Raw genomic sequence first — 27,435 nt, forward strand, 5'->3', positions numbered from 1 at the left:
ACGGTGCAAAATAAATTTCTGTTTGGTGTATTACTTTCATCTTGTAGCAAACCTGTAGTTAAGTATGGTCACTAAAAAATTTCAAACTGGTTTTGTTTCTATTTTAGTACTCATATTTATGTGTCATCATCACAGTCGCTTATGTTGCCGATCTCTCTCCACTTATCTCTATCAGGAACGCATCTTATATTTTCTTCTAAAGACTTTCCACAGTAAACTTCTTCATTTAGGTTATCCAACGGCTTGGCGAACGCTCTCTGGGTTTCGTTCCTTCAACATTTCCTTGAATCATGAGTTTTTCCAAGTTATAATCTTCTTTCTAACTCACATGTCCAAAGTACTTGAGCATTTTTTGTCTTACGACGGTTGACAACCTTTTGTTAGCTCTTCTAAGATTGACACATTGGTTCTATGAGCAGTCGATGGTATTCTCAAGTCCCTCTTCCAGACTCGCATCTCAAAAATATCCAATTTAGCGGTGTCCGCAAACCAAGAGTTTCGACAAGTTTGCGCTTTGTTGGCATTGATATGTGCTTGTCTTTCCAAATTTTATTTAATTTGGCCAGAGCTATTCTACTTTTAATTTCTGTAGGCGAATTGCCGTCTCCATTTAAATGAACTCCCAGATAAATTATTTCTTTCACAGTCTCTTCATTGTGTATTACAGATATTCCATCTACTTTGTTGGTGCGTTCTATTACCATTAACTTTGTTTTTTGTCGGTTTAGTTTCAAGCCAAAATTCAGACTCTCTTCTACTCTTTTAATTAGCTCAGACATTTCTTGTTTATCCTTGGCTATAAGTGTATAGTGTCATCAACATTATGTAGGTAGCTTAATTATTTTCTTGCCACCTATAATTACACTTTCCTCCCAAATATCCACTGCTTTCCTGATAATGTGTTCTCTCCATAGATGTTGAATAACAAGTGTGATAGAGTGCAGCCTTGTCTGACGCCTTTTTGTATATGGAACGGTTTGGAGTTTCTATCGTCAACTCTAACCAACAATAAGGTTTAGGTGTTGAGGAGTTGCCATGTCCAAAAGGACTTTCCAGAGCTTTCACCAGTTAACACAGTCAAAAGCCTTGCTGTAATCTAGAAAGCACAAATACCGTTGGTTTTCCAAATTCTCTTCCTTTTTCATTGATTTGTCTCACGTTAAGATTTGTTCCCTTTTGCCTTTACCGTTGACGAAACCAGCTTGTTCCTGTGAAATCTGCTTTTCCAGAAAACATCTAAGGTGTTGAAGTAAAATTCTGAACATTTCTTTGCTTGGATTTGAGATATTGTAAGTGCATAAATAGTTCTATAGTTGCTGCATTTTTGACTGGACCCTTTTTTATGTATTTTGTATGGAGTAATAAAGGTAGAGTGCACCAATCATTTGACCATTGCCCTGTTTTACATATCCTCCACAAGAAATCAATATTAAGCTCTTTTAGCATTTCTGCGTTTATACTATCCTCGCCTGTGCTTCTGTTGTTTTTTAAATAACAGTGCCACGTCTTTGATTGAAGGTATTGTTACGGTCTGGGCCTACTATGCTCGATACTTCTTAACGAGCGCTCGCTTTGGGATGAAACCGATGCGCCGTAATATCTGGCCGGGCGCGTATTAAAGTAGGCCACAGTTAGGAAGCGCCGCACCTGGAACAATCGTTAATATTCGACACAAATCGCGAAGCGTTTCGCGGTCATTCTAGAACGTGGTTTGCGAATATAAAAGACGCGGTGTCAACCGCAGTAGTAGTGAATTTGAGAACGCGGTAAAGTTTAAATAGTGAAATAGTTGTGGAATTGTAGTAGTGTTTTTAATAGCTGAGTTAATTATTGTACGGAGTGTTTTGAAGTGTAAACAAAGTTATTAATTGTTGAGTTAAATTGACTTTGTGTGAACCCACGGGAAAATCGTAACAATTGGTGTCAGAAGTGGGATCAGACTTTAGTGCGACGTGAATTGGAACTAAACTTCGGGTTAGAGACTTGTGTTCAGAACCAGACTAGAGATTTTCGGAACAGTGGTGTGTTAAATTTATTTTATGCCAATAACAAGACGTCAAAGTGCAAACATGGAGGCCCAATTTGCAGCTATTATGGCAATGCTTGAAAAACAAGAAGAGAAACAAGAAAGAATTCGACAACAAGACAAGGAAGAACAAAAAAGGATTCGACAACAAGAGAAGGAAGAACAAGAAAGGATTCGACAACAAGAGAAGGAAGAACAAGAAAGGATTCGACAACAAGAGAAGGAAGAACAAGAAAGGATTCGACAACAACAAGAAAGAATGCTACAACAAGATATAGAAATGCGTCAAGAAGATAGAGAGCGGCAAGAAAAACGTAACGTAGAAATATTGAACGTTCTAGCACGGAACAAGACAGAAAAACAAGAGTATGTATCCGATAGTCTCAAAAAGATGGAGTATGACGTTCAGGTAAAATTAAATGATGCTCGGGAGGACATTAACAAAATTCAGAATGATGTTCGGGAGGACATTAATAAAATTCAGAACGATGTTCGGGAGGACATTAATAAAATTCAGAATAATGTCGAGATAAAGCTACGCGACTTAGAGCGGAAAATTGACAGCAGAGGAGCCAGCTCTACAGTGATCACCGGAAACAAGATCAAGCCTCCCACATACGACGGTCAAAGTTCATGGGCAACGTACCAACTCCAATTTGAGGCCGCTGCAAATGCAAATGGATGGAGTAACGAGGAAATGGCTGTAGCACTGGTGGTGGCATTACGAGGACCTGCATTGGAGCTGTTACAGACTCTGCCTATCGCCCAACAAAGCAACTATGACGCATTAGTAGCTGCATTAGAACGACGTTATGGGGATCAGCATAGGAAAGGAGTGTACCAAACACAATTAAAGGCAAGACTGCAGAAAACTGGTGAAAATTTACAAGAGTTTGAGGCCGAAATTCGTCGCCTTGTGCATCTGGCTTACCCAGCCGTCCCGGATGAAATCCAAGAAGAACTTGTGGCACAGTATTTTGTAGATGGGATTCGAGATCTGGAAGTAAAGAAAATGCTGAAGATGTTCAAAGGAAGCAACAGCAGCGAATTACTAGTTCGAGCGCTGGAAGTTGAAGCTGCGTGCAATGACCAAGGATCAGGGCCGTGACTATTCAAGAGGAGAGAGAACCGCCAGCCGATCATGTTGCTACATCAATAGATAAAATTGAATCAATGGTCGGCCAAATAGTGCAACAAGTAGCAAGATGGCTTGAAAAACTCCAGCAGTATAATTTCAACATCAAGCATCGACCCGGAAAGCTGCATAATAACGCAGATGCTCTATCAAGAAGACCTTGCGCCGAAGATTGCAAACATTGCCAGAAAACGGAACAACGTGAAGGAGTTGTGTCCATCAGAATGGTTCAGCTGAAGACCGATGACGAATGGAGTCCCGATGAGATTAGGAAGGATCAACTAGAAGACAGCGACATAGGCCCATTGTTGTTGAGAAAGGAACAAAGCGAGTCGAGACCAACATGGCAAGAAATCTCTAGCAAAGGCCTGACGTTCAAAGCACTTTGGGCTCAGTGGGACTCGCTTGTGGTTGAAGGCGGCTTGCTAAAAAGAGCTTGGGAGAGTGCCGATGGAAAAGAGATAAGGAAGCAGTTGGTAGTTCCCAGAGGAAGGGTCGACCACGTACTGGAGGAAATGCACAATGGAAAGACTGGTGCTCATTTGGGAGTAAATAAGACTTTGGACAAAATCCGGCAACGCTTTTACTGGGTGAACTACTGCCAAGACGTGAAATCATGGTGTCGACAATGTTCCATTTGTGCAGCTAGCCACGGACCACAGACGAGATCCCGGGGACCTATGAAGCAGTACAACGTAGGATTGCCGTTCGAACGTTTAGCCATAGACGTTGCTGGGCCTTTTCCTGAGACCAACAGAGGCAACAAGTACATTCTTGTTGCCGTGGATTACTTTAGCAAATAGCCTGAGGTGTTTGCGATTCCAAATCAAGAAGCCAGCACAGTCGCTGATATTCTCGTCGAAAATGTCTTCAGTAGATTTGGTGTGCCGTTGGAGTTACACTCTGATCAGGGACGAAACTTTGAGTCCAAGCTCTTTCAGAGGCTCTGTGACCTGCTAGGCATTAGGAAGACCCGAACAACGCCGCTTCATCCTCAGTCGGATGGCATGGTCGAGAGATTTAATAAGACCATAGAGCAACATCTCTCAAAGGTTGTTGATCAGCATCAGAAAGATTGGGACCAGCATATTCCGCTCTTCTTGATGGCTTATAGAGCAGCAGTCCACAACTCAACGGGACAGTCACCATCTAAAGTTCTGTTTGGTCGAGAACTGCGACTTCCATGTGATGTGGTGTTCGGATCTCCAACAGGCCAAAGCACGAACATTGAGAACTACGTTGACGAGTTGCAAGACAGATTACTGAACGTCCATGATCTGGTCAGGGAAAGTTTGAATCTAGCTAGCGATAAGATGAAAGCTCGTTATGATCTGAGGGCCAATTCGGGAGGGTTCCAGAAGGATGATAAAGTTTGGTTGTTTAACCCTCAGAGGAAGAAAGGCAAATCACCAAAATTAACACCTGTTTGGGAGGGACCTTACAATGTGGTAAAAAGGTTAAACGATGCCGTGTACAGAGTCCAACGCAGCCCCAAAGCCAAGATGAAAATTGTCCATCTGGACAGACTCAAGAAATACCACGGATTAGATGAAGCGGATCGGGACGATCAGCTTTAAGAGGGGGGCAGTGTTACGGTCTGGGCCTACTATGCTCGATACTTCTTAACGAGCGCTCGCTTCGGGATGAAACCGATGCGCCGTAATATCTGGCCGGGCGCGTATTAAAGTAGGCCACAGTTAGGAAGCGCCGCACCTGGAACAATCGTTAATATTCGACACAAATCGCGAAGCGTTTCGCGGTCATTCTAGAACGTGGTTTGCGAATATAAAAGACGCGGTGTCAACCGCAGTAGTAGTATATTTGAGAACGCGGTAAAGTTTAAATAGTGAAATAGTTGTGGAATTGTAGTAGTGTTTTTAATAGCTGAGTTAATTATTGTACGGAGTGTTTTGAAGTGTAAATAAAGTTATTAATTGTTGAGTTAAATTGACTTTGTGTGAACCCACGGGAAAATCGTAACAGTATAAATAGGAAACTAGGTATCGGTATATTATGTCAATTTGGTTCAAATTTTCTCGAAATATGTCGCTATCTTAGCCCCATTTGGAGATGTGGTAAGTGGAAAGTACTACTGTTTTTTTTTCTACTACCTTACTTGTTGAATGCATATATTACTTAGTAGTTTAAATTACTCATGGCCAGTGACAACTTAAAATTGCTTCTGAAGCAAAAACAGATTTTAGTTTATACCTACTGGTACATATTGTTACGGTTTGGGCCTACTATGCTCGATGCTCGATGAAGCCGATGCGCCGCAATATCTGGCCGGGCTCGTGTTAAAGTAGGCCACAGTTAGGAGGCGCCACCTGGAAGATTCTTGAATGGTCAAGGCAACCCGCGAAGCGTTTCGCGGTCATTCTAGAACGTGGTTTGCGAATATAAAAGAAGCGGCGTTGACGACAGCGTAGTTAGTTAAGAGAGTAGAGTAGTAGTGAATTTGGGAACGCGGTTAAGTTTAAATAGTGGAATAATTGTGGAATTGTAGTAGTGTTTTTAGTAGTTGAGTTAATTATTGTACGGAGTGTTTTAAAGTGTTAATAAAATTTATTAATTGTTGAGTTCAACTGACTTTGTGTGAACCCACGGGAAAATCGTAACAATTGGTGTCAGAAGTGCGATCAGACTTTAGTGCGACGTGAATTGGAACTAAACTTCGGGTTAGAGACTTGTGTTGTGTGTTCAGAACCGGACTAGAGATTTTTGGAACAGTGGTGTGTTAAATTTATTTTATGCCAATAACAAGACGTCAAAGTGCAAACATGGAGGCCCAACTTGCAGCTATTATGGCAATGCTTGAAGAACAAGAAAGGATTCGAAAACAAAACAAGGAAGAACAAGAAAAGATTCGACAACGAGACAAAGAAGAACAAGAAAGGATTCGAAAACAAAACAAGGAAGAACAAGAAAGGATTCGACAACAAGAAGAAAGGATTCGACAACGAGACAAAGAAGAACAAGAAAGGATTCGAAAACAAAACAAGGAAGAACAAGAAAGGATTCGAAAACAAAACAAGGAAGAACAAGAAAGGATTCGACAACAAGAAGAAAGAATTCGACAAGAAGACAGAGAGCGGCAAGAAAAGCGTAACGTAGAAATATTGGACGTTCTAGCGGGGATCAAGACAGACATCCAAGAGTATGTATCCCATAGTCTCAAAAAGATGGAGTATGACGTTCAGGTAAAATTAGACGATGTTCGGGAGGACATTAATAAAATTCAGAACGATGTTCGGGAGGACATTAATGATGTTCGGGAGGACATTAATAAAATTCAGAATGATGTTGAGATTAAGCTACGCGACTTAGAGCAGAAAATTGACAGCAGAAGAGCCAGCTCTACAGTGATCACCGGAAACGGGCTCAACAAGATCAAGCCTCCCACATACGACGGTCAAACTTCATGGGCAATGTACCAACTCCAATTTGAGGCCGCTGCAAATGCAAATGGATGGAGTAACGAGGAAATGGCTGTAGCACTAATAGTGGCATTACGAGGACCTGCATTGGAGCTGTTACAGACGGTGCCTATCGCCCAACGAAGCAACTATGAAGCATTAGTAGCTGCATTAGAACGTCGTTATGGGGATCAACATAAGAAAGGACTGTACCGAACGCAATTAATGGCAAGACAGCAGAAAACTGGTGAAAATCTAGAAGAGTTTGAAACCGAAATTCGTCGCCTTGTGCATCTGGCTTACCCAGCCGTCCCGGATGAAGTCCAAGAAGAACTTGTGGCACAGTATTTTGTAGATGGGATTCGAGATCCGGAGGTAAAGAAATGGCTGAAGATGTTCAAAGGGAGCAACAACAGCGAATTACTGATTCGAGCGCTGGAAATTGAAGCTGCGTGCAATGATTTAAAGCCAGAGGCTATTCAAGAGGAAAGAGTACCGCCAGCCGATCATGATGATACATTAATAGATGAAATTAAATCAATGTTCGGCCAATTAGTGCAACAAATGGCAGCATTAGGAAATGGTCAGTCCAGACAGTTAGAACGGTTACGTCCGATCACTAGAGTGGAATGTTATCGATGTGGACGCAAAGGACACTATAGAAGGAATTGCAGACAGCGGTCTTGTTCTCCAAACCCACAGTGCCGACGAAATCAGGACATTAGAACAAATCACCGGAACTCTTCTGCTAAAAGAAACATTACATGTTATATTTGTGGACGTAAAGGACATTACCAATGGAATTGCAGACAGCAGTCTCGTTTACCGACCCCGCAGAACTGGCGTAACCAGGAGCAGGAAATGAAGAATCCAGAAAGACATTTACCGCGATATGTAGAGGATCGTCAAGCTTTGGATAGTGATTTAAGGTACCGGAAAGGACAAATTCATAATGGTTGGAGGATTGGTCAAATCGCGATGGTGACAGATAAAGAGGCTACAAAAAGAATGAAGAGCAGCGTTTCTAAGGAAGACATATTGAAAGGACAGCGCTCAGACTCTGATTTGAAAGTAATCAGAAGATGGTTGGAGAAGGATTTGAAACCGGATTGGCAACAGATTTCCAGATATGGACCAACAGTAAGGGGTTACTGGTTACAGTGGAATTCGCTTCGACTGCGAGATGACTTAATTACTCGCAAATGGGAAAGTCCAGACGGAAAACGCTTTGTTTACCAAACAATAGTGCCCAATTCCTGCAAAGAGAATGTGCTGCGAGAACTACATGACAGTCGCGGAGGAGGACACTTTGGAGTAAACCAGACTTTGGCTAGAATAAGAGATCGATTTTACTGGATTAACTTCAGAAAGGACGTTGAGGAATGGTGTAAACGGTGTGACCAGTGTTCGTTACAGAAGGGATCCATCACAATTCGAGAACTTGAGAGAGAGAAGATGAAACCAAACAACGACCGTATGAAGATGACACTGGACCACAGACCAACTGGTGGCAATTATAAGGAAGGTGATGCTGTGTGGATGTTTCAACCCAGGAGGAGCAAAGGATTAAGTCAAAGATGGCAACGACACTGGGAGGGACCTTACAATGTGGTAAAAAGGTTAAACGACGTCGCATACAGAGTCCAACGCAGCCCCAAAGGCAAGATGAAAATTGTCCATCTGGACAGACTTAAGAAATACGAGGGATTAGATGAAGCGGATCGGGACGATCAGCTTTAAGAGGGGGGCAGTGTTACGGTTTGGGCCTACTATGCTCGATGCTCGATGAAGCCGATGCGCCGCAATATCTGGCCGGGCTCGTGTTAAAGTAGGCCACAGTTAGGAGGCGCCACCTGGAAGATTCTTGAATGGTCAAGGCAACCCGCGAAGCGTTTCGCGGTCATTCTAGAACGTGGTTTGCGAATATAAAAGAAGCGGCGTTGACGACAGCGTAGTTAGTTAAGAGAGTAGAGTAGTAGTGAATTTGGGAACGCGGTTAAGTTTAAATAGTGGAATAATTGTGGAATTGTAGTAGTGTTTTTAGTAGTTGAGTTAATTATTGTACGGAGTGTTTTAAAGTGTTAATAAAATTTATTAATTGTTGAGTTCAACTGACTTTGTGTGAACCCACGGGAAAATCGTAACAATATAATACATATTTTTTTTAAAAGTGGAGCTGTTGTTCAATACTTGACTTTTCTTGTTTTAAAATTTAATCAAAAATAGTGAAAACATAGTAGTTTTCCTAACAAGTGTGCGAAGTAAGTCTTGTACGCACGATGGCGGGATATGCACGAACGACGCGGAGCGAAAAATGGAGAATTTGAAAAAGGAAATAAAATAGAAAAGTCTTACTTTATACTTTTTCCATTTTATTTCCTTTTCAGGTCGCCAGCCTTATCCCCAGCACCATGAAGCATGCTTAGACTAAACATTTGTTTAAAAATGTCCCTAAATTGCCAGAATCAAAACAAAACAAAATTGAAAGTGTAAAAAACGTACCTGTTATTCCGTCTTTTGCGGTTAGACCATTATAATTTAGGTTACAAGGCTAACAATTGATCAAGAAAAAGCAGCAAGCTTTTCAAATTTTCAATTTACTCTCTAGAAACACACCTAGTACCTATTTTATTGAACCAAAAAGATCACGGTTGTAACTGAAGTGTAAAACACATGAAAGGTGTAAATTGGTCAATAAGTATGCAACCCTCTTAGGGAAAGTCAACATAAAATGTTTCTATTAATTAAATATTTACAACATCTTCACAGCTCCAGCTAAAAGTATCACAAATGTAAGTAAGTAGAACATATTTTACAAAGTGTCCCACCCGGAACTACCGCGGTCAATATTTAAAAATCTACAAAAGATAAATTTTTAAAAATTTTATGTTTTAGAATTTGCGTTGGGGATTCTATATCTAAAATATTTTTACTTTTGAGGTACCACTTCGTTATTACTTCGTAACCAAAGTTGGTACCAACTTCACTAATTTAAATGGACCATCCACGTATTTTATTATATTTTTATATTCTTCTAACGTCTTCACCATTTGCTTGTTTGTCAAATCTTGGCTCTGTTCCCTTGGGACAGTCCGCCAGCACATTCCTTAGGAATGTTGACCTTGTCTGGCTTTAGGCCATATCCAGAACCTTTTAAAAAAGGCAAAAAATCGTTTAAGGGCACGATCCGAGTAAAGATATAGTCATTCTTCGTGAAAAATATAACCCTCACTGTCACATTCACGTGGTCTTCTCATAGGTTTTCACGCTTTCCGCCTCTTGGAAGTGCACCAAGTCCCCGGTAGAATTTTCCACTCAACTTTAAACTTCACAGAACGTCGTCGTTTCAGCAAACCATGTGGTCTGCTAACAGCATGAACTGCAGTCTAAGGTCACAACAACCTATCGGCTACAAGTTGAAAACCGAACATTTCATAACGTGTATCTATAGGTATATTATATTCAACTGTTTTCGAGATATTCACGTTTGAAAAATGATATTTTTACAATTTGAACTGTCATAGCTCTTAATCAGATGAAGATAGAGCAAAACTTTCTTTGATTTGTCTACTTCAATAAAGATTAGAGAATTGTTAATGTTAATATCACCTGTAACAAAATTTTCAGAAGAGTTAATAGAATCTTGATTCTCACTTTCACCCAAACCCCTAACACCCAAAGATTCACCAAAACTAATGAATACTGTTGTACTGAAAAAGTAGAACAATTTATTAGTGTGATTAACTGTTTGTTGTTTTGATGCAAAACAGGGGTAGGGTCCACCTTTAAATAGATGTCTCTATTCCAAGTTTCACAATTTATACCATAAATTGATTTAAGACATCGATTTACTTGTTTTCCGAGACTGCTTAAGTGGCATTTGCGGATCCGGAGATAAATGTGGTTTTGAAAATGTCCATTTCTCTATTCCAGAACGGCTATTGAATGTAAACTATGATTTCGAAATAGAATAATCCAATACCCTTTCCAGAGCGTAATTGAATAAAGCTTTTCTATTTAAGGCAACAAAACAGTGTTATTATTATCTTTATTGTGGAGATCTTAAAGAGTAGTGTATGTAGAAAAATTAATCTTGCTATTTCAAGAATGAATGAAGTTATGTAATGACACCTTTGAAAAATCTGAAACTTTATCACCCTGTATCTCGGCAACAACGCATTTTCGGACACAACTTCATGCTTAAAATCCAATTCTCTAGGGATGGTATAGGTTTGGCCGTTTAACCCTGACTCACCCTGTATAACTATAACTGCCATAGCTCTTAATCAGATGAAGATAGAACAAAACGATTTGCATGTTACTATTTTAACTTTTTGAGAACTATCACCGGGTAACATTTTGATTGATTTTAATAGGTGTCAAAAATTTGTAAGAGTAAAAAAATTGTCACCTGTCAAACTTTACAATATGACCCTGGCATACGTCAGAAAAATGTTTCATTTATCAATGACATTTTTCTCTATCTCATTCTGGTAATGACACTCCAAAATGTAAAAATGTAATTTTTCAAGATCTCGAAAAAAGTTGATCAAAACCTATTTCTTTGGGGGGCTGCCCAGGTAAAGAATGGTTAGTCAGGTTCATGACGTCATGGTTATTTCGAAGTTACTGAAACTGAAGTGTCAAATCTTAAATATAGGTTAACTGTCACAACAGTAAAACGAATTAAGTTAATGTTGGGAGCTCTGTTTAGTGTTTTAAAAAAGATTGTTTTCAAGTTTTTAACCTTAATTCTGTTGTGAACAACACTACATCTGCTTTTCACAGACAGACGACAGTAACCTAATCAGCTTTGTAAATTGTAATAAATTTGTAATCTTCAATTGTAAGTTACGGCTGTGGTAACGTTGGACATATCATTGTTCTATCTACAAATGCAAAGAACTATGCGTGGTTACCGATTGACGTAAATAAGTATGTTGTGGTTACTACAAAGAAATAGCCCTAGTGTGATATAGGTTATTATGATATATAAAACATACTTGAAATAGATAGGAGAATCTAAAAATATAATAATATACAGAGTGTTCCATTTAAAATAGTGAAGTTGGTAGCAAATTTTGGTTACTTATGGTGGTATTTCAAAAGTGAAAATATTTTAGATATGAAAGCCCCAACGCAATTACTAAACCTTGAAATTTTTGTTATCGTTTGCAGTTTTTGAAATATCCACTGTGGTAGATCGCGGTGGGATATCCTGTATACTTACTAACTAACTACTAACAAAAAAATATAATTCGATTTATTGCACTTTTAAAAAGTGTAGCGTTATCCGCATGTTAACCTAAAAAAAATTGGTAAACTAGTCTGATGTGCTCGTTGATGTGTCACTCTCATCACTCAGGTCACTATCATCCCTCGTTTCAGGAAAGTAGATGTCCCTTTGAAAGGTCAATATTTTTCTATAAACGACTGAAATCTGCATGCTTTTGACAAACAGATAATACTGTTTTGGCTTGTACAGGTCGAATTTCCGTACTAAGTGATCCCGAGTGCTATTTCTTGCAAGTTCTAATAAACTTGGTAGTTGGCTCAAGTTTTTCAAATGTCTTTTATATTCTTCAGGGTAATTGACCGGTATTCGGATTTCGGGCATTCTAATGAAAGGTAAATATTGTTGTAAAGGTATCGCTGGATTTTCGTTTATCGAAGCAGCTAGAGAGTTCTTAAAGTCTTTTACTGACAGTTTAGTGTCGAACAGAAGTCTAGCAAAACTAATGCAGACGTCAGAAGACTCCCGAACATCCATATGAAGACAAATATATAATAATGTATCGTATCCAAATAAGATAAATAGTTGGTGCAATGTATTACTTTCCAAAGCATATCCAAAACTTAAGTAAATAAAAATTAAGTCATATACAATTGGGTACCATAACAACTTGTCATTGACTTTGGTGTTTATAAAATCAAAAATCGAATTAAACTCGAAGTGTTCAAATATGGGAGTAAAATGGCCGCTATTGAAGATCACATACAAATACCTGATAAAATCATCTTGTTCCATAAGCGCAATCATATGATGTAGATAAGAAAAACTAGTATATAACTTCTGATACCTGAAGTTTTTCCAGATAAGTGCAAATTTGGTTACGTTAGGAACTTCCAAACACATTATAAAAGCGTTCAAATATGGATGTTTGTAGTTAACGTCAGCTCCTCCGTCTATGATCTCTTCAACATAAGGACACGAATGAGTCAAAGCTAAATTCAACAATGTCATACCATCCTGAGTGGTTGTGTTAAAGTCGTAAACGTAATTGAACAAAGCATGTTGAATTTCTATATCGTCTAACAGTATGGCTTTCATAAACGGAGTAATACCATTACCGCACTGAACGTTAGGATCCGCACCATAATAAAGTAGCATACAAACACTTTCCAGGCAATGCTCACTTATTGCTTCATGTAGGGCCGTTTCTCCACTATAATCAACAGCATCCAATTTAGCACCGCTTTTGATCAATACGTGTACTACTTGGGGAAAATTTGCTGAAATATGCAGTGGTGTCACGTCTTCATAGTTCGAGAGGTTCACATTTGCATTCGCCTTGACCAATCTTTCGACTAAATGTAAGTGTCCACGTTTGGCAGCCCAAAATAATGCAGTTTCACCAGAAAAATTTCGATTATTAATATTAATTTCATCGCAGCTGAGAAGAAAATCCACGATTTCCGGTCTGAAAATTATTTTCAACTAAAGCGTTATTTATAAAGGGTGTGCTTAAAAACTTACAAATTTTTAATGACTGACACATGAAGGGGTGTATTACCATGATTGTCGTTGATATTAGGGGAACTACCCGCCTGAACTAGAGCTTTGACATGATCCAAATCTGCTAATGCCACGGCTCGAAGAATTCCAGATAATGAGTGGGGATCATCGTAAGTAAATATACTTGAACTTTCGGTAAACTAGAAAAAATAGATCTACCATCAGTTAAGCATAATGTTCAAATTATGTTTATGTTCTTGTAAACTGTATTGTTCAAGTAGGGCACAAGAAGGAAAGTAGATTCGAGTGTGGTAGTGTCTAGTTTGTATTGTCAAGCAAAGTGGATTCAGTATGGTCCAGTTTTAAGGATTGTTCTTCTATTTAGCCTGTTTTTGTATTTGTAAAGGGTGTGTTTTTTACAACTTTGAACTGAAATAAATCTCATAAAAATCATCTTAAGGACATAATATTTGGGCTTTATTGAAAATACCATACATAAAATATAACAATCAAATATACAAAAAGTAGAAACATGATAGACAACTATTTACTGACAACATATTATAAGTATCTTATACATTTGTCAAAAATAGTGACAACATTTTGTAAAAGCTTAACAACTTCTGATAAAGTTCAACATATCACTTCTTGCACTGACCATCACTCATTTAATAACATTACATAATGCACGTTCTTGGAAACTTCTACTTAAAAATACTCCCAGCTCCTGAACTTAAGGATTTGTTGTCACTGTTTATGTAAACTTCCATCTCCTTGAATTTGAGTGACTAACACTGATTTATCTAAGATAGTATATATTTCTGCTAAAATACTACTAATCTCTTCACCCTCATTATCCGGAAAAATTAGGCCTTGTTGTGTTCCATTTCGTGTGATCATTTTCTGTCGTCGTCGTTATTTCCGATATCAAAAAAGTATATTACTAGTATGAATGTGACTTCCTCGCTGTTGCAGAGTAGATCTAACTATTTCTGTGTCGGGGATAATTGTTTTTTCTTAGAAATAGAGAACAATTTTTGGTCTTTTTATATTCTCACTTTTTTGAGCTTGTTTTTATTAGGTTCAATTATAATATGGCTTGTTATGCCCATCATAACAAGCCATACAATAATTGCACCTAGTACAGCTTGGGAGAACTGGAGTTATAAGGACACACTTATTTGATTGAGAGTTGTAGTTTTACAATTCATTTAATTCCTTGTTGATTGATGAATCTTTATTGATTTTTGGTCTTTCTACACCATTATCTTAGCAATTTTTCCCTGCCATTTTATTATGTGCAAGATCAGGAGTTAATGACACAGGTCTCTGATTGGTGTTTACTTCAACAAAGCTTTGTAAGTTGTTCATATCAGGTGTGACAAAAAACTATAAATGGAAAAAATGAAACTACAAAGTAGGAACAAGGAGTGATCCAACTTATAATATATTCTGTAAACTTTGGTCACACAAATCCCTAACACCCAAAGATTTATAAAAACTAAGAAACTGTGGCCACAGGTATCACAACTTCCCCTTTATATAAATAGTCCAATAACCATTTTAGTTACTGTGATGTGGTCCCCTTCTTGAGGAAGATAACTAGATATTGGTACTGGCCAACATCCAGTTATTAACATCTCTTTAAAATATGTCCAATGTGCGCACAAAACCAAAATATGGACCTTAAATCTGTCTTTACTAGTAACCAGTGTTACATTACAAAAAGTTTTTTCTGGAAAAACTTAAGGTACACAGACTGCAGATGATCCATCTGGTTTTTTCATTTTCAATAAGGCCACCTTCCATTTTTCTGCATGTATATAAATGCTGGGAGACAGGTAGTTAGTCAACTGAAACAATATCAGTGTGTCAATAAAAATTATAAAACATTAAATAATTTGAGATACCATTAGCAACTTCATTTCCACTGTTATTCAAAAATAGGCAAATAAAGTCTTGTAGAAAATTATTGTCACACTGTAATTTTTCATGATGGTCACATAATAGCATAATATTCCACTTGAACATTAGTGTTCTAATCAAGAATAATAATATGATTTAATTGTTTGGTTAATTAAACTCCAAAAAGTTTACAAAAGATTTATAATAACTGCAACAAAAAACAGGATTTAATTGTCCTATTGTAGATATTACTACTAGGGTATCTAAATGTTGTGGTGCTTGCTTTTCCAAATTTTTTCTGCATTTTGACACATATAAAAGGATTTTAACATAAACATGTGACACAATCTGACTGTGGAACATTGATTAGGAGAAATGAATCAGATTTGTCAATAAGAAATCAATAAAAAACAACCAATTGTTAGATCAGTTAGATAGTATCACATACCTATTTTATATTTTAAAGGTGCTTGTTCTGGCAAATTGCCCTGTAGCAGTGCCAATAACAAAACAAGACTTGTTAGAGCTTGTTAGTTTAGTAAATTGGCTGTCCTGTGTAAACCTACATAAATTTGCAACAAAAACGTTTAAATGCCAAATTTTTTTTACACACCGCTGCATGCTTTTTAATGGCTTTCGAAAATGCTTTTTTTGTTCATATTCCTTTGCTAACTTACAACAAAAACCTGCTTCAGAACCACAACTCAGATAAAATACAAGTTAAAAAAATATATGAAAATCTTACAACAATATCCAAGAGTTCTTCATCAGAGTCTGAATCGTCTGATGCCATCACAAGCTGATAATTGACTCACAAAATGCAAAAGCAGTAACAACTACCGCACAAATATTAGAATATAGAAATATTTTGTTTACAAGTTACAAGAAGGATGAAGGAATCCATTATAAAACCTAGTTATTATTAAGTTAGGTTGTGTTTACTTATAACTCGACCATCTTTTCTTCTCTGCCAGTTAGTTTTAAATTCAAATCCTTATTCTGTGTCCGTAAGTAATTTGCTATCCTGCTTTAACAGTATTCCCGAGAAAAGGATAGAAATATTGTTATGTATTTTTTTATTTTAACCTAGAAAAAACGGGAAGTGAGGTTATGTAGTTTTGTTTTTATTTTAACTTAGAAACAATTTAATGATTTAAAAAGTCTCAAGCAGTCTCAGCAGGTAAACTACTACATAAAAGCATGATGAACTAAAATATCACTACATTGTTTTAATATTGCAGGTTTAAACATGTCTAAAGTAAATACCTTGAGCGGCATTATTCGAGAGCTTCGATATGGTCTGCCCCAAGGTTCTCTCAAAGACAATCTTACCTACCAGTACATTATGAAAGAGTACAGAAAGTATAAAACGACAGATCAACAATTATGTAAAGCACAGTGAGTAGTTTTACAGTTTACTTGTCTAGCAGTAAGTTTATTGTTCACATAAGCCTATAACAGGAGGTACTCATTTAGCAGTTTTTATTATAAAAATCTAGTTTTTTTAATGACTGTTATCCGTCTCATGTATTGTTTGGCATTAATAATAATAATAATAATAAGGTTTATTTTAAAATCATGTTTACATGTTACATGAAACAGGAAATAGTAATTTGGGAAATGGGTTATTAAAGTACAAGACTACATGTTTAGGAGGAGATGAGGAACGACCCAAGTCCGGAATTTCTAAATGAGTACTTTAATTGCATTTCAGGGAAGAGTATCCTAAAACATTTTATTTTATACTCTAAGTGGTAATTTTTATTTAATTATTAGTTTTTTTTTGTGATTTCACACACCCCTATACATTTTGGACACCAACTTTTAGATAGGTTGCTAACAAATTTAGGTATATTACTTTGCTGGACTAGTGTCTAAAAAAAAACATTTTGCAGGACTAGGAAGGTATATAGGAAGTCAGTTGGGACAGGTCAAAATACATGGTTCGATCAACACACCACATAAAGCATAGGAAAAAACGAGCAAATTTGTATTTGATTGTTCCTCCTAGTAATTAATTTACCAGGAGTCAACCTGGACTTGAGGAGTAGGTGTCACAAATAATTTTAGGCCTAAGCACCCTAAGACCGTTTTTAATTGGTCACCCACAGTTCTTATTGGTCGGCGGCTTAAAATCTATTTTTAGTTTCTTTCTATGCTTTCTAAGACAATCCTATCTTGGGCACAGGTGGCAAAGGCAGTGCAGTCTGTTGTTTATAATTTGCATTGGAGTAAGGGATTAATAAGTGTGTATGCACAGAGTCCCTCAATATTTTTTATTTTCACGCCGCCCATGCTCAACGAAGACCCTGATTATTTTGGTTTTTTCAGTTGTTTCAACTGACTTGGTATATACTATAATGAATCATTTCCGGGACTGAAACCGACTATGTAATAGAGCATATTAGGATACAGTATGAAATAATAGTAATTTACGTTACAAGTCTGGGAAATGGGTTATTAAAGTATAAGTCTAGATGTTTAGGGACGAGGCCAGAAACGAGACGTGTCCGGAATTCCTAGAGGAGTACTTTAATTGCATTTCTCAGAAGTGTATTGTAAAAAGTTTTATTTCATACTGTAAGTGATAATAGTTATTTAAAATCTTATTTTTTTGTGATTTCACACATCCCTATACATTTTGGACACCAACTGTTAAATAGGTTGCTAACAAAATTATATTACTTTGTAATGAATCATTTCCGACACTGAAACCCTGTACATGATAGAGCATATTATGATACAGTATGAAATAACTTACGTAACTAGTGCTGTAAGAGACATTTTACGCACGATATTGAAAAAGTTGTGTGTGTAAAGGTGAGTGTGTAATTCCATGAGTGCGTAAAATGCTTTAGAGCACGTGTGACGTACTATACTTTACCTACGACCAAGTGTAAAGTCCTGGCTTTCACAACTCATATAATTCAGAATATTTTTTTTTCATAAAAAAATATATTTTCAACATATTGATATCATATTTGTACTAATCCTAGGAATTATGCTTCTAAAGAAAAAATATTAATGTAATAAAAAATTTCTCAAAAACATATTATCTAATTGTTAGTGTTGTTCTTAAAATAATGATTTATGGTGATATTACAGTTATTAAGAACAAATGGCTTACCGGTTTATTGCTTGTTGAAACTTAGGCGTGTTACATTATTGTTATTATACATCTCAGTTGAATTATTATTAGTATTAAAAGTAATACTTTCAGTAGCATTACTTGATGTGTTTGCTATTGTAGATGATATCTAGACGAACCGGAATTTATACTTAAAACTTTAAAACTGTATAAACAATGCCATGATCTCCATCTTATACCTACTTTGATAAATATATCCAATAGCTAACAACAACTGTGCGTAAAGAGGTTTATTACGTAACGGAAAACTATGCGTAATTAGCTATTTACATTGAGGTCGTAGATAAAAGAAAGGTCACACAAAAAAAAACTGATCTTAGGCTAGGTTAGGTTTAGCGCACATTGAGACGCATGCGACGCAACACAGACAGGGCAGCACATGGATTTTTCATTTTTAGTTTTTAGTCAGTTTTAGTAGTCCGGATTTAAAAAAAGTAAAGATGATGGTTACCAAAAAAACGAAAGGTCGGAAGAAAAAACTAGATATAGCATTTTATAGAGCAGAAAAAGCTGCAATAAGGAAGTGTCATCACTTTGAATTATCTCTTCAAATAAGCTCAAAACAAAATAAAAACGATTTTTCAAAATATCGTTTTAAACGGTTAAAACGGCATATTATTGACCTCTAAATTGCGCAACTTTGCCCTAATTTAACCGACCCCGAATCTCTTGCGTTTGCTGAGATTCCGATGTGGCTCTACTTTCAAACCCTGTAGAGAGCTTCCAAAAACAGTTGGTGAGGCAGAGAGGGACTTGGTTAAATTAAGATGGTAAAGTTGTGGATTTTAAGCATTTAAGAATATGCTGTTGCAAGATTTAAAAACCTTGAGAAATATTGTGGTAAAGCCAAATTTGATGTACTAATCAAATACTAATCAGTTTTTATCTGAAATTTGGATTTATGGTTGAATTGCAAAATAATGTGATGATATAATCTGTTACAGGGAAGAGATGAATTTCATAGCCAACTCGTATTTGTGCTACTTACGAAGCAGTCGATTGTCTCAAGAAATTCACGATGAATTCCATGGCAAAGGTGAAAGAACAGTGGCCGAAACTGCCCATATGGTAGGATTCAAACTTCCACATGATCCTAAATAGGTCCAGTAGTATTTTCTTGTTGTAGATAAGGATGTAGGTATGTAAATAATAAAAGTCTATTAATTTTCATTCATTTTAAATTTTGACACTGGATGGTATTTTAAGGGCGTTAAAGTGAAACGGGGTTTTTTATTTGAACGGTTTTATTATCAAAATTACATCTAAACTGTATCTATATTCTGATTTTATCATCGGCAATAAAAGTAATGTAAAAAAGTAAAAAGTCGACAAACGGGTTTCGGCATACCTAACTTATTTTAACAATATTTATTTCTAAGTAGGTAAAATGCGTAAGTGACTTAATTAAAACAGTATAGTCCAGAAAAGTGGCAGTTACCTCAAATTTGAATATCTTAAAAATAAAAATTGACCAAAAAAACTATTGTAACACAACCTAAATCCTAAAATAAATACTTTCGGCAAATTACAGTACTAAAAAGTCTTATCAGAGGAATATACACAAATCTTACCAAAAAACCGCTGGTTTAATTTACGTTTTGGAACTAGATTTATTTAAGTAGTCCATAAAATGTACAAGGATACTGAGCTGCCTCGTTTACACAGCGCAGTCAACGTGGTATATAGGCACATATTTAACCCTATTGTTAAATTTAGTTTAATTAATAAACAATAGAGTGTAGCTGTCCCATTTTGGGTTAAAAGAACTTGATATGAGTAAAAATCTGAAGGACAGCTATGTAAAAGCGATTTAAATTCAGTTGTAGAGGAGGTGAAAGAATAATGGATGCTTCTGGTTGGTTAAACAACAAAAGCATCTCCAAATTTTATTCAAATCTCCCAGTCACAATAGAACTTTCTCTTAAGTAATTCATACAAAAATATTTATGTGATTTTTAGATTGTTTAAGTTAGTTGGGACTAGTTGAAATGGTTTATCAGCAACTGTTCAATTAACTGGCAACCATTTCAGTCTTTCCACATAACTTAATGATATGCAAAATATGATAAATATTTAACTTATGGATAAAATTTTGATAAACTATTTAAAAATCCCCATTCAACTGGAAATAGTTATAATATAGAAACGTTCACTATTTAAAAGAGCGTCATAAAAACCAGTTTTATTTTAATCGGTTCGTTTTATGAGCTAGTAAAGCCGCAATTGATAGTCTTCTAGCTGCCGTTTAATAAAGCCAGTCACTTCCACGCACTCACTCAATAGACTAAAAAACTAAACTTACACGTAACCAACTAACTATATCACATTTAGTTGATGAATGAGGACTCTCACACTTCTTCGGAATTCTCTTCGATTATGATGACGTCGTGCTATCCCAAGAAACGCACTTTTTTCTTGGGGCCGTTGGCGTTTTGTCAGACGTCCGTTTGATGAACCACCCGGCCGGTCATGTAGTTCAATGGTTTTTGTTCCGTTTCGCATTCAGAGTCCTCGATATCGCAAAGGTTCGTCGACATATCGCTATTGCTTTGATAGCAACCGCCTAGGAGGGAGTGACGCTCTTCTGCAACAATTATATCCATATAATATCAATTTAATTTTTATTAAGCCTGCAATTAGAAGTAAGTTATTCTATGACGCACTAGATCAGCGTTAGATGATTGCAGGGTAACCAACGGTCTAAAATATGTTAAGAGAATTATCTGAGCGTGTTACTAAAATATTGGAATCAAGGAAGCAAAATCTCGAGCAAAAACCAAAAACAACTAGAACACTTTGGTCCATATAAATTTGAATATGGTGCTGTGATCAATCCCTGATTATGTTTTGACTTTGTTTTGTTAATTTTTTGACCTTCTTTTTCTACCCCATAAAGTAGCAAGGTGAGATGTTGTTCTTAGAGTATCGGATGGCTAAAAGAACACCACCTCTCCTTTCTAATTAGTCGGTCAAAACTACCCTTTATACAGGGTGGTCCAGTTTTAAACGTCAATAATTCACCATTCCTTTAAACCATCAGAAGGACTGTCTCGCTTTAATTCGATATCTCCAAAGACTCCGGAAATCTGTAAAATCTCGCAACACGCGAGGAAGAGAAAAGTGGCACCTCAAAAGGTTCCGCCAGACATCTCTCCGAATAAGAATGTAGGTTTTACGCTAAAAATACAACTCCTACAGAACCAGCACTCTCCCTTTCTAATTAGTCACAACCCTTGTTGCTCTCTGAATCCAGTTAATATTTTTTTGGAGTAAATGTAGATGACTGAATTAGAATCTAAGTTTGCTTTTTTTTATTCATATTCGATTTAGATAGATGTTCTCGGTTTCTTCCGTGTTCAAACTGTCTTATTGACAGTCTTGGTCTTTTATTCTAGTAAAACTTGTCGTCATTTTTGTTTTAATGGTCGCAAAAAATGGTTGGGTTGTATTAGCTAGACATAAAGTTTTTTTCGCACAATACTAGTGACGAAATTGATTGTTCATCCACGTTTTGTTAAAACCTATAAACTTTCTTTAGGGTTATATATATGTTTCAGTCTATAAACGTTCTTAAACTATCCGGTCCAGGATAATTTACAAAAATGTTGAATTGTTTTGTTTTTCAGTTAAGGCAATTCTCAACTATCTATCTGTCATAAGAAACCCATATTTGGACAACAATAAAATATAATTTGAAATCATATCTTTCTCGTATGTTCATCAGCATAGCTAAAGTACTACTTTGGTAACAAATGACCAATACCCAGCCCCTCAACAATTTACCGCCTAAGTACTACTCGAAACTCCAATATATTGAACAGATAAATTATCTTAACAATAAACCCTTAGATGACGATACATGAATGATGCAAATTTGCCATAAGATTATTACGATAGGATTGTTTCTTCAACTTGTCGTATGCAAAATTAATTAAATTTGTAGTTAAAGCAATTATCATAATTAACAAAATTATTTTTTCTACCATAGCCATCAAATTTTGCGGTACTTACTTACTTACTGACTTACTACTACTCCAACTATTAACAGAAGCTTAAGACAGTTGGCTTAATAGAACAGCGAAATAAACATTGAGACAATGATTAATGATGATATTATGTCGATGTCAATATGGTGTTGCAGAAAAATGTTCGGTCATTCTCCAGATTAAAAGTTTAATGGCATTCGTACTGTTTCTTATGATATAGGAGGCTCTGATGGGGTGAAATATGCCTAGAGAGGCAACAGAGTTGGGGCTTATAAATGGTCATACCGTTGTTAATGCTAAAATGCAGATATATTCTAGATGTTCTGAAACAGCATGTGATATTTAGTACGTTTCCATACAATTGAAGGCGTTTTTAAAACAATCTCAAAATTGAAATTTGTTAGAGTTTCCATGCTAATTTTCAAATCAATTTCAATTCCGTTTTGAAACTAGATTGAGCTTTTGACATAACGCAGAAACCATTGAGATGTGTCATTTGAGTTCCGATGCACTTCTTTCTTTATATTCGCCAAGAGTGTCCACCCCACAAACTGGATGATGGTCTGGCACTCAATATTTCATCAAGCATGGCAAAATAGTTACACTCTGAACGGACTTCTCCACTTGTCCCATTTTTACGCTTCACGTTATAATACATGCACTTCCAATCTTTCCATTTGTTTTTAATTTGCAAAACGTTCTTAGTAGTTACACCTTTCTTTACTAATTCCTCATAAACCAATTGGTAAATTTCTCCATTTTTATACTTCTTGGAGTCAGAATAGTGATTGATGTGTGTTTGGAAAATTTCCAGTAGTGGTTTCACTTCTTTGTCCAGCCAAACATTTCTGGTAGCCATGATAAGGTAAAATGTAATTATTGCTTACTTTATTAGTAACAACAATTAATGAAATTAGAAACAATTCAAATGATAAAATGAAAAATTTTTAGTTATGCCTGCTTTATACCTCTCAATTAACAATTAAACTTAACTTTCATTTAAACTAAAATTAATTTATCAAAGCTGAAAGTGAACTTACAAGCGAGCCCATTTATACTTTCAATTTACACTAAACTAAAATTAATTTTAAATTAAAGTTAAACCAACTTTTTTAAAGTTCGGCTTAATTCGTTTAAATTCGTTGACTTTCGGAACTATCACTGTCATACTTGTCATCACTCATGATGTAAATTGCTGTCTTCTATTGCGATACGTAGTCTATTAGACTTGAATCGTCTATTTCCATAATTGGATTTTTTACCGAAAAAGTGGTTTAAGAACAAATTTTTTAAATTATTTTAATAAAAATTTTCTTTATCCACAAAACACGCGTAATGACGATGACAATAGAAACGTCAACGTCCAGTAAGTCAAAACAGTCATTTATTTTTCTAATTATTAATTTGTACTATAAACCTAAACAAGATTTCTTAGTTTAAATATTAATTTTAGTGGAAATTTTAATTTAATTTAATTCTTAAATGGGAGGTATAAAGCAGGCATTATGTTCTCTAATTTAAAGAAGTGAAAAATGACATTTACACGTTGACATTTTTAAGGTGTTTCCATGCTATTTCAATCCCGATACGATCCCAAAAATCGGCGTTTCGACCTTGAAGTGAAATAAGATTGAAACCGAATTGAAAACGGGTTTAGAAAGCAAAATTCAAAACTCAAAACGTTTTTATTTTGCATGGAAACGTAGTAATTATTTGTCATCCATATCAGAGATAATTTGCTAATGTTCCAGAAGCCCTCAAAAGGCTCGTTGTCTTTTTGAAAGTCACTAGAATAAGGGTAATTGATCGGATTGGCTTGGTTGAAAATTGCGACAAACTGCCTCAAGAGCTGATTGATAATGTCTTCATAAGTTCATACTTTCTCATGGTTATTAAGATGGATACACACGTTACTGCAAGAACAACCTTTATATTCTACTATACCTGTTCTCTCTTATAAGCTTGAAACGTTTTGAATTATTACCTACATATTTATTGTTGTGATGACTTACCTAACGTGGTGATAACGCTATCCATATCGTCGTCAATGTGTTTCCTCCTATTGCGGTTACTAGGGAACCCATAGGGTTCAACGTCGTCCGAGCCGGGACTTTGCAAAGACTCAGCTTCGGCTTCACTAGGTATATTAAAACTATGCGTGGGGAGGTACGAATTGGGGTGACGAATATAACTGTCAGCTGTGGACGAGAACAAATACATATTAGAGTCATTTTAATGCAGAAACTTTTGGTTATAAGGGGTTATAGTAGAAAAAAATGCAAAAAAAAATCACACAAAACAAAACTGGGTATTCAAGTGCGGTTTTTCTCGAACTGTTTTCAGTTAATTGGTTTTTGAATTCTGCGGTTAGTGCATTTACGACAACATATAGGGAGATGAAATCATGCACATATAAGTTAAAAGACTTAAAAATCCCCCCTAAAAAAGTTACTCTATTTTTATATTTTTTAATTAAGTCTTTTAACCGTTAAACAGCAGATTTACTCACTTGGTTTAATAATAATCAAAGGCACTGCTTTAGTGGTTGCACAAATACAAAAAATTACGGTTAATTCCTAAATACACTTTCTAGTCTTAATCTAAAATATCAATCACATTTTGACCAAAACAGAGTTTATAAAACGTGTCTATCAAATTAGTAGGTTATTCATCATTAGGTATTATTCTATTAAGTTTTGATAATAATTATCAGTATCACTACAGGTGTATACGGTATTACAGTGTTACAGGAGAAATACAAAACTCTTTGGACTGATAAGAAAAATTGACACAAACACAAAGAACAAACAATTCCAAATCACATTCAATAAGAAACTTACATAAATACTATTGATATTTCGGTAACAAAGACACGTTCGCTACAATGATGTTTCGTGCCATAATACCGCTGAAAGTAAGTGTAAATTCGGGTTGATTAAGTCTTGAAGTCATACGGTGCCTAATAAAATTTGTGAAACACTAGAACCTTAACCGCAAATATATTGTCTAGCTAATAGAAAAGTGGTACCAAATATTGAGCCGTGTGTTCAGTCTTTAGGTGACAGTCAATAAGTTAAATGACAGTGAACATCAGCTTTTGATAAACTGATTAGGTCTAAAGTGTATTTTATTTTCTAAAAATCTCCAAGGACCACAAAGTATTTACCTGTGGCAAATCTGTAATCTTGTTCGCTGCTGCCATCTCCGCTTAACGAATTCAGTCCGTTTAGGTCGCGTGATCCTTCGTCGACATCGCCACCGTAATCGTACTCGACATCCACCTAAAATAGATTATTTAAGTTGGTCAATTGAGTCTCATATCAAAAATATCTATCAATTTTACTTTATCAATTAAGAAGTAGTAATAATTCTGTTTTTTTTTTGAGACTTACCTCATTTAGGGGTGATACGCCCCCAGGCAACTTATGATTATGATACGAGTGCGGTACGTGATTGGCGCAACGCGACTCGTTACTCTCGTTGCTATGGAAACTGGACGAGTCTGGAATTTCTGAGCTAGGCACTTCGGTTATATTGGGCAAAGTTTGAGAGTGTCGGGCCCAATCTGAGCAATCCCAATGATAACCTGCATACGAAAATTCAATGGTATCAAATAAACAAGAAATATAGTTTGTACGTACTTCCGACGTTTCTTTGATCTTCTTCGTTGAACGTCCCAGTTCCGGTAGGTCTGACGTTGTGGGGGTTAGCGTTACTACGTCCTCCATACAGTCTATTCGGCATGTCATTATTGACTGGACTAGTCACTTTGTAGTCTAAAATTAAAAAGGTAATTAAAACAATAACCTTAAAATTGAAATCGTAGGATCATAATTTTTGGAAATTAAAATTCTGATATTTGAAGGTTTTTGCAGAGGTGATGAATTAAGTCAAATGATCAGAGTTTGTTTCAGTGGCAGAGGCAAATCGACTAAATGTATAAGAAATGTGTGCTGGAGCTATTTATGTCTGTGGTATCTAGAAATTTATTTTTGGAGGAATTGCATAGAAAATTTAAGAAATTTTAGGAGAATTCAAGACAATGGCGAATGTGTTTCTTGGATGAACTACACTGTTTAAGTAGTCTTAAACGGCCCATACATTATACAATTAGTTGTACGACAAGTTGTACGATAGATTGAACATACAATTGATGCGACAAGTTGCACATGATTTTGGCCACAAACACAAACGATCTGAGCATCAATCGGTCTTGAAGATTTGTATTACTTTTTAAACTTCTGTAGCACACAGAGCATCATGCCGCGTATGTTGTCAAAAACCACTACAGCAGCAATAGTGGTCGCTTTAGTTCATGATGAAAGAAAAGTTAGGAAAAAGAAAAGAAAGGAAAAAGTTTATGTTTATTGGCATATTCATTGGATTTCACATCCCACAAACAAACCTGCTCACGATAGAAATCCATAAATTCTGTCCAAAATGTGTTAGTCTCCATATTTGCGAGAGTTTTAGGTTATTTTTTAAGTTTATGTCGAATTGAGTCCGATTTGTCGTATATCAAACGCCGTCGTACGATAAATTTTTGTCCAGTCAAACTACCGTACGATTCAACCGGGTCGTACGACTTGTTGGACGACAGCATCACACACTATGCAATTATCGTTTCGACGGTCGAATCTACCTCAGTTGTACAACTTGTCGTACAACTAATTGTATAGTGTATGGGCCATTTTACAGCTCCATAGAGCCAAATTTGACAGTTCTGACGTTAGAACGTTACGTCACGTGACCGCTGTCATAACTGTCAAAGCCCGTTCACCGGTGCCTTGAAACTATAAAATTAAAAGTACTTGCTAATTTGAGGAATTATACTAGATTACACACATTGATGATGCAGATTTCATGTTTTGATTGTGGTAAAATGCAAACATTTATTTACAACTGACCAATAATAGGAAGCGTAAGAAAATAATTTTTCTCGGTAAATTATGTGAATTTAATGAAGAAGAAATATTCAAATTTCTGAGAACATTTGTAAAAGAAAATTCTCGATATTTTACCGTTTTCCGTTATTCGTGGAGAAAATTACTTGGGGCAATCTCTAGTAATGCCAAAAATTTTC

At 36.1% G+C, this 27,435-nt stretch overlaps 3 protein-coding genes and 1 long non-coding RNA gene across 11 annotated transcripts in view; 1 reads left to right on the forward strand and 3 right to left on the reverse strand.

Moving 5' to 3' along the window:
• Window positions 1-9,298: 9,298 nt before the first annotated feature.
• Window positions 9,299-16,397, reverse strand: LOC145724819 (uncharacterized). 2 transcript variants are annotated; one of them, XR_014177095.1, is made up of 4 exons: window positions 15,964-16,397; window positions 13,335-13,513; window positions 9,579-13,278; window positions 9,299-9,435 (listed from the first exon to the last, which is right to left on the reverse strand). XR_014177095.1 is itself a non-coding variant. In XM_081973263.1 (3 exons), exons 1-3 carry the CDS (start codon window positions 16,009-16,011, stop codon window positions 11,901-11,903), a joined length of 1,605 nt encoding a protein of 534 aa, XP_081829389.1. In that variant the 5' UTR covers window positions 16,012-16,397; the 3' UTR covers window positions 9,299-11,900. The 2 variants fall into 2 exon arrangements, 1 of the variants encoding a protein (XP_081829389.1); XM_081973263.1 differs by having other exon boundaries at window positions 9,299-13,278.
• LOC145724826 (uncharacterized) lies at window positions 13,764-15,955 on the reverse strand. The gene is made up of 2 exons (XR_014177096.1): window positions 15,224-15,955; window positions 13,764-15,166 (listed from the first exon to the last, which is right to left on the reverse strand). It is a non-coding gene; the product is annotated as an uncharacterized LOC145724826 (long non-coding RNA).
• Window positions 16,262-19,536, forward strand: LOC145724825 (protein FMC1 homolog). The gene is made up of 3 exons (XM_081973270.1): window positions 16,262-16,398; window positions 16,460-16,616; window positions 19,311-19,536. Exons 2-3 carry the CDS (start codon window positions 16,468-16,470, stop codon window positions 19,465-19,467), a joined length of 306 nt encoding a protein of 101 aa, XP_081829396.1. The 5' UTR covers window positions 16,262-16,398; window positions 16,460-16,467; the 3' UTR covers window positions 19,468-19,536.
• Window positions 19,537-20,239: 703 nt separating this feature from the next.
• The window catches only part of kug (FAT atypical cadherin kugelei), a 349,347-nt gene continuing 342,151 nt past the window's right edge, over window positions 20,240-27,435 (reverse strand). For 4 of the 7 annotated variants that reach the window (XM_081973260.1, XM_081973258.1, XM_081973257.1 and 1 more), the window contains 6 exons: window positions 25,994-26,128; window positions 25,745-25,938; window positions 25,519-25,633; window positions 24,862-24,888; window positions 24,365-24,550; window positions 20,240-20,950 (listed from right to left, as the gene is read on the reverse strand). In XM_081973260.1, coding sequence (XP_081829386.1) covers window positions 20,802-20,950; window positions 24,365-24,550; window positions 24,862-24,888; window positions 25,519-25,633; window positions 25,745-25,938; window positions 25,994-26,128 — 806 coding nt within the window. In that variant the 3' untranslated portion in view covers window positions 20,240-20,801. Of the gene's footprint in view, window positions 20,951-24,364; window positions 24,551-24,861; window positions 24,889-25,192; window positions 25,261-25,518; window positions 25,634-25,744; window positions 25,939-25,993; window positions 26,129-27,435 lie in introns of those variants that run through there. The other 3 variants (XM_081973256.1, XM_081973259.1, XM_081973261.1) reach the window with 2 other exon arrangements.

This window comes from Ips typographus, linkage group LG2, assembly GCF_016097725.1.
Source record: "Ips typographus isolate SLU linkage group LG2, UJ_Ityp_2.0, whole genome shotgun sequence".
Taxonomy (NCBI): domain Eukaryota; kingdom Metazoa; phylum Arthropoda; class Insecta; order Coleoptera; family Curculionidae; genus Ips; species Ips typographus.